The sequence below is a fragment of the Molothrus aeneus genome, chromosome 6 (genome assembly GCF_037042795.1).
Source record: "Molothrus aeneus isolate 106 chromosome 6, BPBGC_Maene_1.0, whole genome shotgun sequence".
NCBI classification, from domain to species: Eukaryota; Metazoa; Chordata; class Aves; order Passeriformes; family Icteridae; genus Molothrus; species Molothrus aeneus.
The window spans coordinates 50730624-50744435 of NC_089651.1; the positions used below are offsets into that span (position 1 = coordinate 50730624).

At 48.4% G+C, this 13812-nt stretch overlaps 1 protein-coding gene across 1 annotated transcript; it reads left to right on the forward strand.

Annotated features, from left to right (window-relative positions):
* Positions 1-1061: 1061 nt before the first annotated feature.
* On the forward strand, positions 1062-11703 carry LOC136558229 (extracellular tyrosine-protein kinase PKDCC-like). Its single transcript, XM_066552552.1, has 9 exons — positions 1062-1065; positions 2032-2133; positions 2633-3372; positions 3544-3666; positions 5836-6107; positions 7229-7308; positions 7403-7507; positions 8664-8840; positions 10837-11703. The coding sequence occupies exons 1-9, from the start codon at positions 1062-1064 to the stop codon at positions 10938-10940; spliced, it is 1707 nt and encodes a 568-aa protein (XP_066408649.1). The 3' UTR covers positions 10941-11703.
* Positions 11704-13812: the final 2109 nt, after the last annotated feature.

The window sequence follows — 13812 nt, forward strand, 5'->3', positions numbered from 1 at the left end:
CTGTCAGAAGGCAAACACTCAGTGTTGGCATGGGAAAATGGGATGCTTTCTCACTCCAGTTAGTCTGGAGCACAGGAGACTCCCAAATTTTCATCTACACTTCATGTACAGACTCATCATGTTTTGAGAAAGAAGCCCAGCTAGCATTAGTGCCAGGACATTTTTTCATGTGAGGAATCTCATTCCAGCCCTTACTGGAAGCCAGAAAAAGCTAAGAAGCATGGGATTCAATCACACTTATTGAAATTATAGCACAGTGTGATATTTTCTGAACAGTGGACAGCCTTCTGCTCCATCTATAGCCTGTAAAGGAATGAATGTAGATAAGAAAGTGTAAGATACTGGTGGGCCTAGGGGATCACACAGGTTAACCAGGTGTGGATTTGCACTTGGAGGGGTTGTATGATGAGAGCTGCAACAGGAGGCCTTCCCTGGGTTTAAGCAGCCTCTGCTGCTGAGACCAGACAATGACAAAGCAGATATCTGCAGCATGTATCCATCTGCTCCACACAGAGCTCACATGCTATCAAAGGCAGTAAATTCAGGCAGAAACCTCCAAGGAACTAAAAGACTAAAAGCTAAAAGACACTCAAATGACCACATACTCCACTGCTACATCCTGCTGCAGCACTTTGCTGTGTTTCCCATTTCAGGTGTCAGCTATGTCAAGCAAGGCAACCTCTTGTGCCATAGTCTGCAAAAAGCCTTGCACAGCAGAGCCGTGGTCTTGGCAGGAATCCCTAAGTACTACTGTAGAGCAAGTAAATAATCATGTGTTGTTATTTTTTTATGTATCTGTGAGTCTTCTCTAATAGGTTTTGTTGAGGACAGGCTGAAATTAGATAATAGTACACACAGCTGGCATCTATTCCCTTGGAAACACAGGTAAAAATGTATTTAATACCTCCCCAGTGACAATGAATATTCATTACTATGACACAGATGTATACTTGATTTGAAAATAAGAACAGTAATTAAAGAGCTATTAAGGTTAAAAAGCAACAAAGGAAATTCAGCTACTGAAAGAGCTGCTCTGGGATCAGCTTCTGACCTGTCTGTGCATGGGTAAGCACAGGAGGCCTGAGATTTTCCACTTGATTATTTTACATGTAGGCAGACCTTTTGTTTTGCTGTCCCTCCTCAAACTCTGCTATCTGGAAATGACCTGAGTTCAGAGTTCATTTCTCCTGCTCTCTTACTGAACAGCTGTGCTCTGCTGAGGTACTTTACTCTGTCTCATTGGCTGCTCCAGTTGTATTGAACCAACAAGAAGTGAAAGGGAAACTTTCTGCAGGCTTTTGGGAAGGAAGCTATTTAAAAATAATCATTTATGTACATTATTTTTATTAAAATAGCCTTGGAGATCAGCAGTCATGATAGCTGGCTGACTTGCTGTAATCTCTGAAATCTCCATCCCACTGGCCATGACATTGAAGTTGAATTTCTCAGGGATGTTTCACAAAGGTTCCTTTGCAGGGGTGACTTGTGGCCGTGGCCCCAGCAGTGCAGACAGAGAGTTATAACTGAGCCAGGAGAGAGGTACTGGCACTGCTGTGCATGGAGGGGGGAAGATGCAGCAGATGTGCCCAAGGGCAGTGCAGCACTGCAGGACTGAGGCCCCACTGCTTGATCACAGCCAGGGCACACCCTGTGCAATCTCACCCACTGTGTGCCCGTGTGTGACCTGCCAGAAGCTGCAGGCTCTCAGCAGGGCCGTGTCACAGGAACAGGGCAGCAGCATCTTCCAGCCCCATCTGTGCCATGCATCACCTGCTCCCTCTCTGGGGAGGGTCTAGTAGTTATGCCACTGAAAACATTGGGGCAGAAAATGAAGTAGACCAGGTGGAGAGGCAGACTATTATTTTAATTTCTAACTCGGTAGCATAAACATAAATAAAAAACTGAATCCACCCACTTGGCTGTTGTTTCGAGCTGCTCAGTGAGAAGAGTTAACTGCGTATTGCCTAAATTAGAAGCAGACAAACCGCATCTGCCTTTGCCCTAAGCTAACCTGACTGGCTTTCTGCACAGCAGAGCCCGGTGCAGACACGTGTCCAAAACCAGTGACAGAGCCGCGGCAGGGACCTGTCCTGCTTCTCGCACCCGCGTCGGAAACTTTCCTGTCCCGCGCAGGTACACGTGTGCCACAGAAGGCAACCCTGAGCTGTGTCACCGCGCCGATCGATCTCATCGCGCCACAAGTGACAGATGTGTGTTTTCTGCCTGCATTGGCTGGCTTTGCTGGAGGACGGGTTCGGTTTGATTTTTTTTACCCCTGGAAAAAATTCCAATTCCGTGCTCAGACAGTGTATTACTGACTCAACCTCATGGGGTTTATCCTTCTAATAAGAGAAAGTGCCAGTGTTTGCGCTTCTTAGAAACCGAACCTGAGAGTTTTAAGCGGCAGGGAGACGCGATATCCCAGTTCTCACTGATTTTAACCCGTCGTACATCCCTCGGCTGTAATCTGCGGTACCCTCTAGCAGGGCTGACGACATTCACGCCCGTGAAACCCGCGTGTTCTGCTATGAACAGCCGTCGCTGGAGCGTGGCCGGGTGTCTGCGGGGATGTGCCGCTCGCACCCGGCAGCTCCGGTTCCCACCCCGGGCCACCTCCTCTAGAACCGCTAAGGCTGCTCCACCGCCGCCTCCCCTCCCTGGGCGGTCCGTGCCGCCGCTGCCCCGTGCGCCCGCGGGGCCGGGCCGGGCCGGGCCGGGCCGGGCGGGCGGGGTGGGGGCGCCGGGGGCCCGACACGCCCCCTCGGTGGCGCTCGGCTTGCCGGCGCGGCGGAGCGCGGGCGGCAGAGCGGCAGAGCCGGGCGCGCAGCGGCGGGAGCCGGGCGGGCAGCCCCGCTCTCCATGGCGGCAGCGGCGGGGCGGGCGCGGCGCGGAGCTCGGCTGAGCGCGGCCGCGCTGCTGGCGCTGCCGGCCCTGGCGCTGCTGGCGCTGCTGGCGCTCCCGGCGCTGCCGGCCGGCCGCGGTGGCGGTGAGGCGCAGCCGGGCTTCTCGCCGCCGCTGCTGCTGCCGCCGGGCTTGCGGGAGGAGCTGCGGCAGAGGCGGCGCGACCTGCGGCGGCTGGAGGCGGTGGCGGGCGGCGGGGAGGCGGCGGCCGCGGCGGGGCTGGGCTGCGGCGACCTGAGCCGGGCCACGGCCGTCAGCGTGCTGGGCTGGGGCTTCACCAAGGTGGTGGCGCGGGCGGCGCTGGCGGGCGGAGGCACCGTGGCGCTCAAGTCGGTGCACGGGGCGGGCCGGGAGGTGCGGCGCTGCGTGCAGCGGTACGGGGCTCCGGCCGGCTGCCGCCGCCTGGCCGCCTACAAGCTGCTCAAGGAGGTGACGCTGCTGCAGCGCCTGCAGCACCCCGGCATCGTCAAGGTACGGCACGGCGGGGCGGGGGGATGCGGGAGGCGCTGCCACGGCGGGGCGGGGGAGTCGCTGCCGGGGCTGAGCCGGTCCGCCCGTGGTGCCCGCGCTGTCCTCGGGCGGCTGAGATCTGCTGGCAGTGGCAGCGACATCGCCCCGACCGTGGCTTCTGCTCTCCCGCAGCTGCACGGCCAATGCTATGACAACAGCGGAGATGCTGAGCTACGGGTCACAGCCATGCTGGAGCTGGGATCCCCGCTGGAGATGATTCAGCTCCTGCAGACTCCCTGGGAGGAAAGATTTAAAGTAAGAAAACAAAGCAAAGGAGTTTTATCAGTCGCTTTTAGACCACAAACTGGGCAAACCGGCGAAGAGCCGGTGGTGACCGCTGGGACAAACGGGATTCTCCTGCTGACACTCTGTTTGATCCCGCAAATTGTCTGTAAATCGTTTCCTTTCATTCCTTTAAAATCACATTAACACAGCCCTAGCTTGGTGTCTCACGGTTAGTTTCTTTCTCCGTAGAGCGGTGTTAAAAGAACTTCATCTGGGAGGAGATAGGCACGAAATTCTACTCGGTGCTGGGGCGGTGGTTAATACCTTCGATTACGCGATAACCTTCGTTTTGCCTTTATATTCCCTATACATATATATACATATATATACATATATATATGCAGAAGGGCTTTGGTCAGGATGCCCTTCGGCTACCCGAGTCTGACTTGGGAAAGCCACATCACCACGCTCCGAGTCTGTGGTTTGCTGTATGTTACCTGTTCCAGGCAACAAGCTGAGCAAGCTGACCCTCACCATGTGTTTATGTGGTGTTTCTGATTTTGGCCCTTTAGGAATTGTAGTAAAATCGCTACTAAATTGCTTTCGTCCTGCTGCAGGTGCTAGGATTGCAGCCCTTCTAGTGAGATCTGCCTCATCTCCTAGGCATCCTGCACGGGGACCCATATGCTCCCCAGGAATATGAATGACTTGAGACATGACACTTACTTTGGTTATAGCTTGTTTTACAGTTTGCCTCAAGGGCTCAGTTGGGGGTTCAATACTACTTGTTTGGGTGCCAGGAGGCAAAAAAAAAGCATCATGTAAAAAAGCAAGGGTATCTTAGTGTCAGCAAGAAACGCTTTAGGCAAAATAAAAGCACAACAAAAGTCCTAAAATAAAATTTCTGTCTGCATGTGGTCCTGAATGTTGAAGGGGAGCCGTGCCATCTGAGCCAGCGGGGGAGTGTGGCAACTGCTCGCTCAGCTGTAGGATGCAAAGCTGGGATTCTTATGATTGATTCCCTAAACAAGTTAAAATAGCATCAGAGCTTCCACAGTCATTTCTCTTGGCTTGGGGAGTTTTACTTTCTTCAATTCCCAAGTAAAACTTGGGGAGTTTTACTTTCTTACAATTCAATTCTTCATACTGGCTTCTACATAGCTTTCCTAGCACCTCATCTTCTTAAGCGTGCCAAAGTCTCCCATGACGCTGGATTAGCTGGTGGTAAAGTTTGGTATGGCGGCATTAGAGATTTTAACAATCTCTTGACTGCAGAAGACACTAACTCAGAATTTACCCTGGCACTGTCTAGTCCTGTTTCCTAATTAGGGTGTCTAAACATACGGGATTCCCTTGTTATGAGCCACATCAGATACCAGGGATGGTGCGAGCTGTTCCAAGGGAAAAATCCCTCGCGCCTGCACAGATCGCTATCGGCAGTGGCGAGGGGTGACGTGCGGCTGCCTGGCACACCCAGCTGAGGATGCACTTTGTCTGATGCCAGGGCTCCTGATACTGAATGAAAACTGCTGCAAAAAGCTGCTTGAGCAAAGTGCTGGTGCAGTATAAATGCACTTCTCTAGCTCTGTTTTTTTAAAAATAGTTTACCAAGCTTTCTGCTGGGTCAGGTATTGTCTGGCCTTTCACTGCTGCCAGAAAGTTGTCATAAAAGCAAAAAAGCTGGCAATTAATACATTGCAAGCCTTGACTAATTCTTCAGAAGCATGATTGTGTGCCCAAATTCATACTGCTGAGGGGTGCAGCAAGGCATGAATCTGGTATTAATGACCATGGAGCCTCAGTCTGTATTGAGCAGCATGGGGGAAGGGAGGGGAATCTATTAATTTTATACCAGACTGGGAAAAACTCTTCTGATTTCAACTGGCAAATCAATATAGCTCCTGAAACATGAAGGCTGCTATTGTTTTCCTCACAGCTTTCTCCTCTAGCTCTTCTAACTGTAAATGTCTCTTTTTGTGTACACACATTTTTAAAAAATGTTGCTAAACTACTTACCAGTCAAATCCTGTGGCAATGTTGATAATAAATTTTGTAGCATACATATAATTACCTTTTAAGTTCTGTATGTGTTTTTTCTCTTTTAATTTAATTGAATGCCCTCCCCTTTGTTCTACTTCCAATTTAATAGCTGTTTTTCATCTGGTTTTTTTCCATGCATATTCATCTTCTCTTTCTCAGATTTGCCTGAGTCTTGTGAAACTGCTGTTTTACTTGGCACATTCCCCCCTGGGTTCAATAGCCCTCTTGGATTTCCAGCCAAGGCAGTTTGTTATGGTGGATGGAAACCTAAAAGTGACAGACATGGATGATGCCAGCACCGAGGAGCTGTCTTGCAAGGAAGATAATGACTGCACAATAGACTTCCCTACCAAAAGTTTTCCTCTCAAGTGCTCCATGGCTGGGAAATGTGAAGGAATAAATGAAAAGAAGAATTTGTTCAATGCATATCGGTATGTCCAGCTGCATGGGGGAAGATTTGGGGTGGCTGAGCTCATGCCCTGCCATGTAGCCTCTAGCACCTTGTTCTTCTTCCATGTGGTGATTCCCCTCACCTCTGTCAAAGGGTTGTTAAGAATCACTTTGAAGCAAGTTATTTTCCTTATAAGGCAGGAAAATAGTACAGTTGTTGTCTGGTGGGAATGAAGGCATCTTTCTTCTGCTGCTCCCTTTCCCCAACGCCCTCTAAAAACTTGCCCCAGAGCTTGCACCTGTAAATTTGCTGTTTGCCAAACAAACCCTGGTGCTTGACATCCACGGGCTGTGCTTGCTGAAAGCAGTGGCAGTGCAGGCTACCTGCCAAACCCCACCAGCTTTGAGTCCTGTTGTTGGGAACAGGCTGGCCAGTGCTTCCCTTCATCTCCAAATCTCTCTGTGGGCTCCTATGGGAGAGCAGGGGGCAGGTAAAGGCAAGGGGGTGAGGCTGCTGCAGCACTTCACGTGGGCCAACAGCTGAAAACTCATGGACTTTTGCTCACCACTGATGCTTGGCAGGTCACATCCTGGAGGGAAGCCTTGGCAGCTGGATATTTGCACAGAAGGACTTAGCAAGGGAGCCTGGATTTCCAGGATTCAGTGCTAAAGGGTAAATCCCTACATAGATTATTGCAGCCTTGCAGTTGCCCCTGTCTCTTGTGCACTTGTTCCCTAGGACAAGAATTTTGTGGAAGGGTCAGGAAATGAGTCATCCTGACTTTTCAGGGGCAATAAGAAGGTCAAACCTTTTCAGGGCAAGAGAAGGATCTTGTGTGAGTCTTCTTTTATACAGGTCTTTTTTTTTTTTTTTTTTTTGGTGGGAAATACATTTCTTAGTATACAAAAATGGCCCAGGGGAATGAGGGGAAGCTTTATTACATGAAGCTTTGCAAGGTAGATTTCATGCAGCAAGGACCAGGCTTTCAGCCCAACTCACAGGAACCATCTGAGGCACCAAGATGTGCTCAAACATAACTTTGTAACCAAAGCAGACTTACTAGCTGCATATGGATAATCAAGTCACGGGAAAATGTAGACAACTTAATCACCAGGGAAATGAAGGCACTGTATTCTAATCAGCCTTTGGGATTTTTTGCAGGTATTTTTTCACCTATCTTTTGCCACACTCTGCACCACCAGCTTTGCAGCCTCTTTTGAGTGATATTCTGAATGCAACAGGTACCAGCTAATATTTATAAACTTTTTTATTAGAAGTCTCCAAATGGTATTTTGTGGAATTGTTTATCTTTGTCATCTTTTTCCTTAAATGTAGGTGATTTACGATATGGAATAAATGAAACCCTGAGAGCTTTTGAAAAGGTTTTATATCTGTACAAGTCTGGGCTCTATCTTCAGAAAAGACCTCTTCTTTTAAAAGGTAGTTGATTTTGAATGCTCTAAGTAACTACTGAGGGAGCGAGGCGCTTGGTAACTGGTCAAATTCTGATCTCTCCTAGGTTTAGGTAGTTTATAGTCACTAGAAAAAGCACCAAAAGTGTCTTTTTTTGATCAGGCTTTTGCTGGTTTTTTCCCATGGAAGCTATGCATGGTTGTGCTGCTTTGCAAAGTAAAAGCAGTGCAGACAATCTGCATGGACATGTATTTGCACTGCTTCTAAATACTCTTCTCATAATGAACATCAGTGTTCTGGGATAGCAAACTGAGTAGCTTCTGTCTTGGGATATCCTTATCCTTTGGACCAACAGGTCAGTTTTCTGGGCTGATATTCAAACTTCCAATTTGACTGTGTGGCTTTTGTCTGCTGAGCACAGATTATGGAAACGTAGAGTGGGGAGGTGACAGCACCAAGATGAGTGTGGCAGGTTATCTGGAGCCTTCATGCCCTCTAAGTTCCTTTTCTCTGAAGATCTTTCTGTTGGACCTGTGGATGGATAAATGTGCCTTTATGAGGTTCATTCCTCTGAAAAGGACCCATTCAGTGGTAGAGATGAGGCTGATCAAAAGGAAGTTTCAAAAATCCAGTGGTTACTGTGGCTTGTGTTTTCCTGAGCATTCACATGAGGTGGTGGGTGATGGTGGCTTGCAGAAGGAAATCTCTTTACATGTGAAAGAACTATAATTTGCACTGTTATGAGCAAAAATATCTGGTCATTTGCATGGAAGGACCAGCAGCTTTAACAGGAATTACTGGTATGTTCCAACAACACCTGTCTATTGGCTTCGTACTGTGCCAAAATGATCACCATCCTAGAGGTGTGGGAAGGTGGGGAGAGACTCCTAGCAGTCAGTGAACAATAGCCTGAACAGCACCTGCTCAGGCTTGTCAGGTCTCTTTGTCAGGTCTTTTGTCAGGAGCAGGATCAGGCCTCCCTTTCCCCCAGTGGGGTTCCTCAGTCTCCTGTTTCTGTGGGTGGCACCGTGATGGGGGGGTCAGTCTGTGCCCCATGTAGCTTGGTGCTGGATCTGTGACAAGCTTCTGCTCTTGAGGCTGGGGTGTGGGAGAGGCTGTTTGGAGGCTGGCTTCTGAGAGTGCACCTGGAGTGTTTTCCCAAACACCCTTTTTCTGTCCCCAGACTACATCTCCCTGAAGGGTTTCCGGACGGTGGAAGGAGAAGGCCACAAGTGCTGGCCCTCCTACAGCCACCTGGGCTGCCTGCTGTCCATCCACAGCGCCGAGGAGGCCGCTGCCATCTGTAACTCCCAGCTGCACTGTCAGAGCTTCATTGTCACCCAGCACAGGACCTGGACAGGTGAGCTTGGGCAAGTCTCGGGAGTGCTGCAGTTAATTGCAGCCCTGAGATATGTGAAAAGTCTCTGTTGCGGCCCGTGCATTCGAAGAATGAGTCGGAGCTCTTCAGTTTTCGCTCTCAGAGTTGTTTATTGTATCTTATCTATAAAAGTTTTTCTGCTGCCCAGCCAAGGTCCGCTCAGCAGGACAGCCAGTGGCACTCTGACCGCCCTTGGGGAGGTGTTGTCTCTTTATACTACAAACTACATATAACATATTTACAATCACTTTCCAATACCTATCACCTGTGTTAGACAGTGGGATTCTATTCTAAACCAATCCCAAAGTGCCAGCATCACAGCAGAAGATGGAGGAAGATGGAGGTAGAGAAGAAGAAGAAGAAAGACTAGACACGCCCAAGTCCTTCCATCTTGTTCCCAAAACCCCCACTCTAAAAATCCCAAAAATCCCAAAATCCCAGTGATAACTTTATTATTAAACTTCTATGGCTTTCAGGTCTTCATACAAAGCTGGCAATTTGCTCCATGGGTCATAATCAAACCCACAGGTGTTCTGGGCTGTGTGCCAGGGTCTCTGAGCCCCCTGGCAGGGCTCCCAGCAAGTCTGGACACCCAGAGGGATGTCCTGAGTCCCGACAGGCAGGGTGACAGGGTGCTGCCACGAGGTGCTGCTGCCTTCCTCCATAGTGCCTTGAGCCTACAGGCACATCTAAAAGCTGCCTTCCTTATCCTCAAGCTCAGATGGCTGCCACTGTGGGCATCCAGAAATCCCCTGAGTGTTTGTAAGGAGACACAAGAGCAATTATGTTCTCCCTCTGCACCTTTTTTCCTCTACAAATTTTGCTCAGGACTGCCAGGTATTGTTAAACACTTACTCGTTTCTTGCAGAGATGGCTTCACTTTGCTGTTAGGCTAAACAATCCCTGTGGTATGTATAGTTTGCAGAGCTGTGGGGATTTTAGAGATGAAAGAGGCTGTGTAAAAGAAGGTGGTTACTATTGTTATAATTAAAAGAATCATAGCTTACAAGTTGTTATCCCCTTTATCAAAACGAAAGCCCCAAGCCAAGGGATTTCCAGAATGTCCCTGTAATTAACTCTGATTATAGCCTCTTACAGTTAGCATGTTTTCAGAATTATTTTAAATTATCTCATTTAGCTGACACTTCAAGCGTGGGCTAAATTGTTTCTTGAAGTAAAACACTAAATGAGGTAAATGAGTGTTTTCACTCACAATGATGCTGAAGGATCATGTTTTGTCAGTTCACATGACATTTTAAAAAACCCCCTAAACTATCAAAAATGCAGCTTTTCTGAGGGCTTGTCTGCAACTGGCATGTGGCAAACTAGTTACATAAGAGCGTTTACATGGATGCAACATAAATCTCTTTGAGCCACCAAGTTCCACACCAGCAATGGATTGTGTGAGTTGTGCCTAACACAGGACATCTGGCTTCCTCACAGGGCAGCTCTTAGTGCTCTGTGCAGTGCCTGCCTGGAAGGAATCCTGCTTGAAACCATGGTGAGGATGCAGGAGAAGCACTGGGACAGGGTCCCTTTCTGCAGTGCCTTGCTAGGGTGCTGATCCCTGACATCCTGCACCCTGCCTGAGGTTTTTAGTGCTTTCCTTCCTGACTTTTTTCTTCCTTGCAGTTTCATGGCTCATCTTTGCAGCCAAGGATGCCAGAACTGTGTGGCTGAAATGCCAAGTGCCTAAGTTTTCCAGCTGGATTAATGAGAGCTGTGGGAATGTGCTGGTCTCTCCTAAGGCTGCTTGGTAAAGCAAAGCAAGATGTAAAAGCCTCTGGGGTTGGATGATGCATTCCTTGTGCACACTCTGAGCATCTGGAATTTACTGGGAGTGCAAAACACATCTATGGCAGGGCAGAGTGACCCTCCATTGAGCAAGCAGTGTGTTCCTGTGCCTTTTGCAATCAATAGCATGGGTCAAGGTGAACCTCTCTCCTCTATTAAACTTGCATTTTTATTTCCTTTCCAGGACGCCCACTCGCCTCATTCCAGAGTAGCTGGACTGATTTAGTACCGGATACTAACGCCGTGGTCTATATTAAACGTTCAGCTTCCTCAGGGGAAAGACTTTAAAGACAATGAGATCACATAAAATGATCCTGGGAGGAACAAACTGCTGGGCAGATTTCATCTGCTGGAAAGAATGACATGTTTTATTTTGCTTTGGCATGGGATCTGCTTGCCAGCTCAGATAGAGTCAAATGCTGCTGTCTCCTTGATCAAAGCTCAAATTTCTCTTTGCTGCTCCACTAGCTTCTTTTCTGTTCCCACACTGCTGTTCCACATAAATGGTCTCAGTTTTAGTCAGATGTTGCTAGACTGTGCAATACTTAGCTTTGCTGCTTTGGCCAGCTTGTCAGCTAAGAAATAGAAATAGCTGCAAGGGATCCGGCTTGGGTAGGCTTAGTTATTTCAGTCACCTCCAAAAATCTACAGATGATGCACTTTGGAGAAGGCAACAGCTCTTTCTGCAGCTACAAACTGGGTTTTCTTACTACTGCAAATGTAATAAGGACTGGATTTCAGTGATGAGGCCAAGGTTGCAGGGTTGGGATCTGTACCCAGAGGTTGATGATGGGGGTGGTCCTCCAAGGAGGGTCCTGATTCAGTTCCTTCCATGCAGGGGAGGGAAGTGGTGTACAGGTCAACACTGGACCCAAATATCTCTGTGTTTGGATGCAGGATTTGGGGTTGATCCTATGTGATTTCTAATACCAGCTCCCATGTATCAACCTTGAAGGTTTTTCTCTGTTACTTTCCATGAAAGAGCGAGACATTCAAATTATTTATATGTAAGATGTGACTTTGTATGATAAAGAATGACTGTTTATTCTAAGTATGCTGTGAGAAGTTTTTTGGTTTTTTTTTAATTGCCTAAGTCTTTACTGTAACCAAATGAAGAAATGCCAGTGTTTCCTACCTTCAGCTCACCTAGCATTGTTACCCACTCCTGAGGCCAGCCTGTGAGTGCTCCAAGCAGTCTATGAATGTTCCTGAGCCCCCTTGGACACGTCGGTCCTGAAGGACACTGTGGCTGTACTTGCAGGCTTCTGAGCATAGAGGAGACAGTGGGGTCCCAAGAGCCTCCTGCAACTGCTCTTTGCTAAAACTGTAGATGTGGCCTCTGAAAAATAGCTGGGGTTAGTATAATTTCAGACTAAAAGAGATGACAGTGTAATGTGCCACTGCTGGGAGTCCCTGGGAGCAGTGACTGTCCAGGACCTCTTCTGGAGGGAAAGCCTAAATCACCACTGACCTCATGCCTCCTAGGGAAGGTCCCTAGCTTTGTGCAGAGGAGCCACACTACAACAAACAGTGTGATGCCACATTGCTTTCTGCTTGTCCCACAGGGGAAATTGCAGCTTTTGGGACACGGCAGGAACCGTGCAGCCATTTCTGCGTGGGACCTTGCTGCAGCTGGGGCACCCCTGCACTGAAGATGCTGCAGCTCTTGCCTGGAGTCGTGCTGTGTTTTTGATGGTCTCTCCTAGTGCAGGAGCCCATCTTTCAGCTCATTAGTACTTGATTAACCCACAGCAATGCCTTTGCATGGTGTCTTTCTCATGCACTGAACCCCTGCTGCTTACTCTGGGGCTGGGGGACTCGATGGTGATATCAATTAGTGAGAATTCCTAGTTAGCACAGCAAGAAGGCTCTTGTGATGACATTGCTGGAGGCTTTGTGACAGCAAGGCTTTTTAAATGGGCAGGGGCAGACCCCTCTCTCCATTCCAGTGGGTCCTGTGGAAGTTGAAGGGAAGGTCCTGCCAGGGGGCTGCTATTGTTTGACACCGACCCAGTGAGCAGGGCTTCAGACACCTGCTGTGCTCTACACTAGCAAGAGGTAAAGGGGGTTTATTATTCCATGTCTCCCAGCCTCCTGAGATACACAGCAGAAGTACTTCCCCCAAAGCAGGGCCATGCAAGGGCCAACCTGGGGTCGTTTCAGAGAGGAAGAAACAAAATGCAAAAGTTGAAGTGGTTCCAGTTTGTGTTAGAAAGACATTCCCATCTTAAAAATTTCTCCTGGTAAAAAGAACATTGTGTATTTCAGTCGTGTGATGCTTCTTTCACGTGGTGGGTTTCTCTGTCAAGTACTCCTTGCAGGGGTGCTGCCAGTCACGTGCAGCCCCTCAGCAGATGGTGAAGTTGCAGGGAATGCCAGTGTCACTTGCATAAATGCAGCTTCCAGCATCAGACCTGCAGTTAGAGCCCGGCACAAGAGACCACTGATCATGTCCTGAAGGTTTTGAGCACACAGTGATTAACAAACAATAATATTAATAAAACAGTAAAGAAAAAGGGAAGCTAGGCTTTAAAGAATTACAGTGCTTGGTTTGCTGTTGCCATAGAAAGTAGCTTTTGTAGGACATTTAGACCACCCTGTGCAAAGCACATTCTTACAGCATGAACCCTTATTCATCTGGCTGCAACAAAGTAGCCAGGGCACAAGCATACCTTTATGACCAATGCTGTTCATGTGCTAGACACTAAGAAGTTGCCACATCTAAAGCTGTGTTTGACATGCATTTGAGGAAACAGTCACTGGGAAAAGCAATTCCCACTCTGCTTTTTCCCAGCTTCTTGCTGTTATTTTCTGCTGAGAAACTTTTACCAATGGTTGTGCCAGTTTAAAAGCATGTAGGATTTTTTCTCTGCTATTTTGCAGTGAGAAGCTTGTGACCCCCAAGTTTCAGACAGCTCACACATGGCTCAGTGCTGGGTCTGTGTGAAGCACCCAAGCTGTTCCCAGCCCTAAGGGGAGGCTACAGGAGGAAGCATCTTCTACAGAGCTTTTGGGCCCATGTGGCTGCTTTGTAGTGCACTGTCTTTAAGTCTCATCTCACTCAGTCAGCCTTTATTCATTCTACCCCTTCACTAAATTATAACTCAAGCAACTTCAGACTTTCAATGCCACTGAAAATTTCAGTTCATGCCTAAAAACT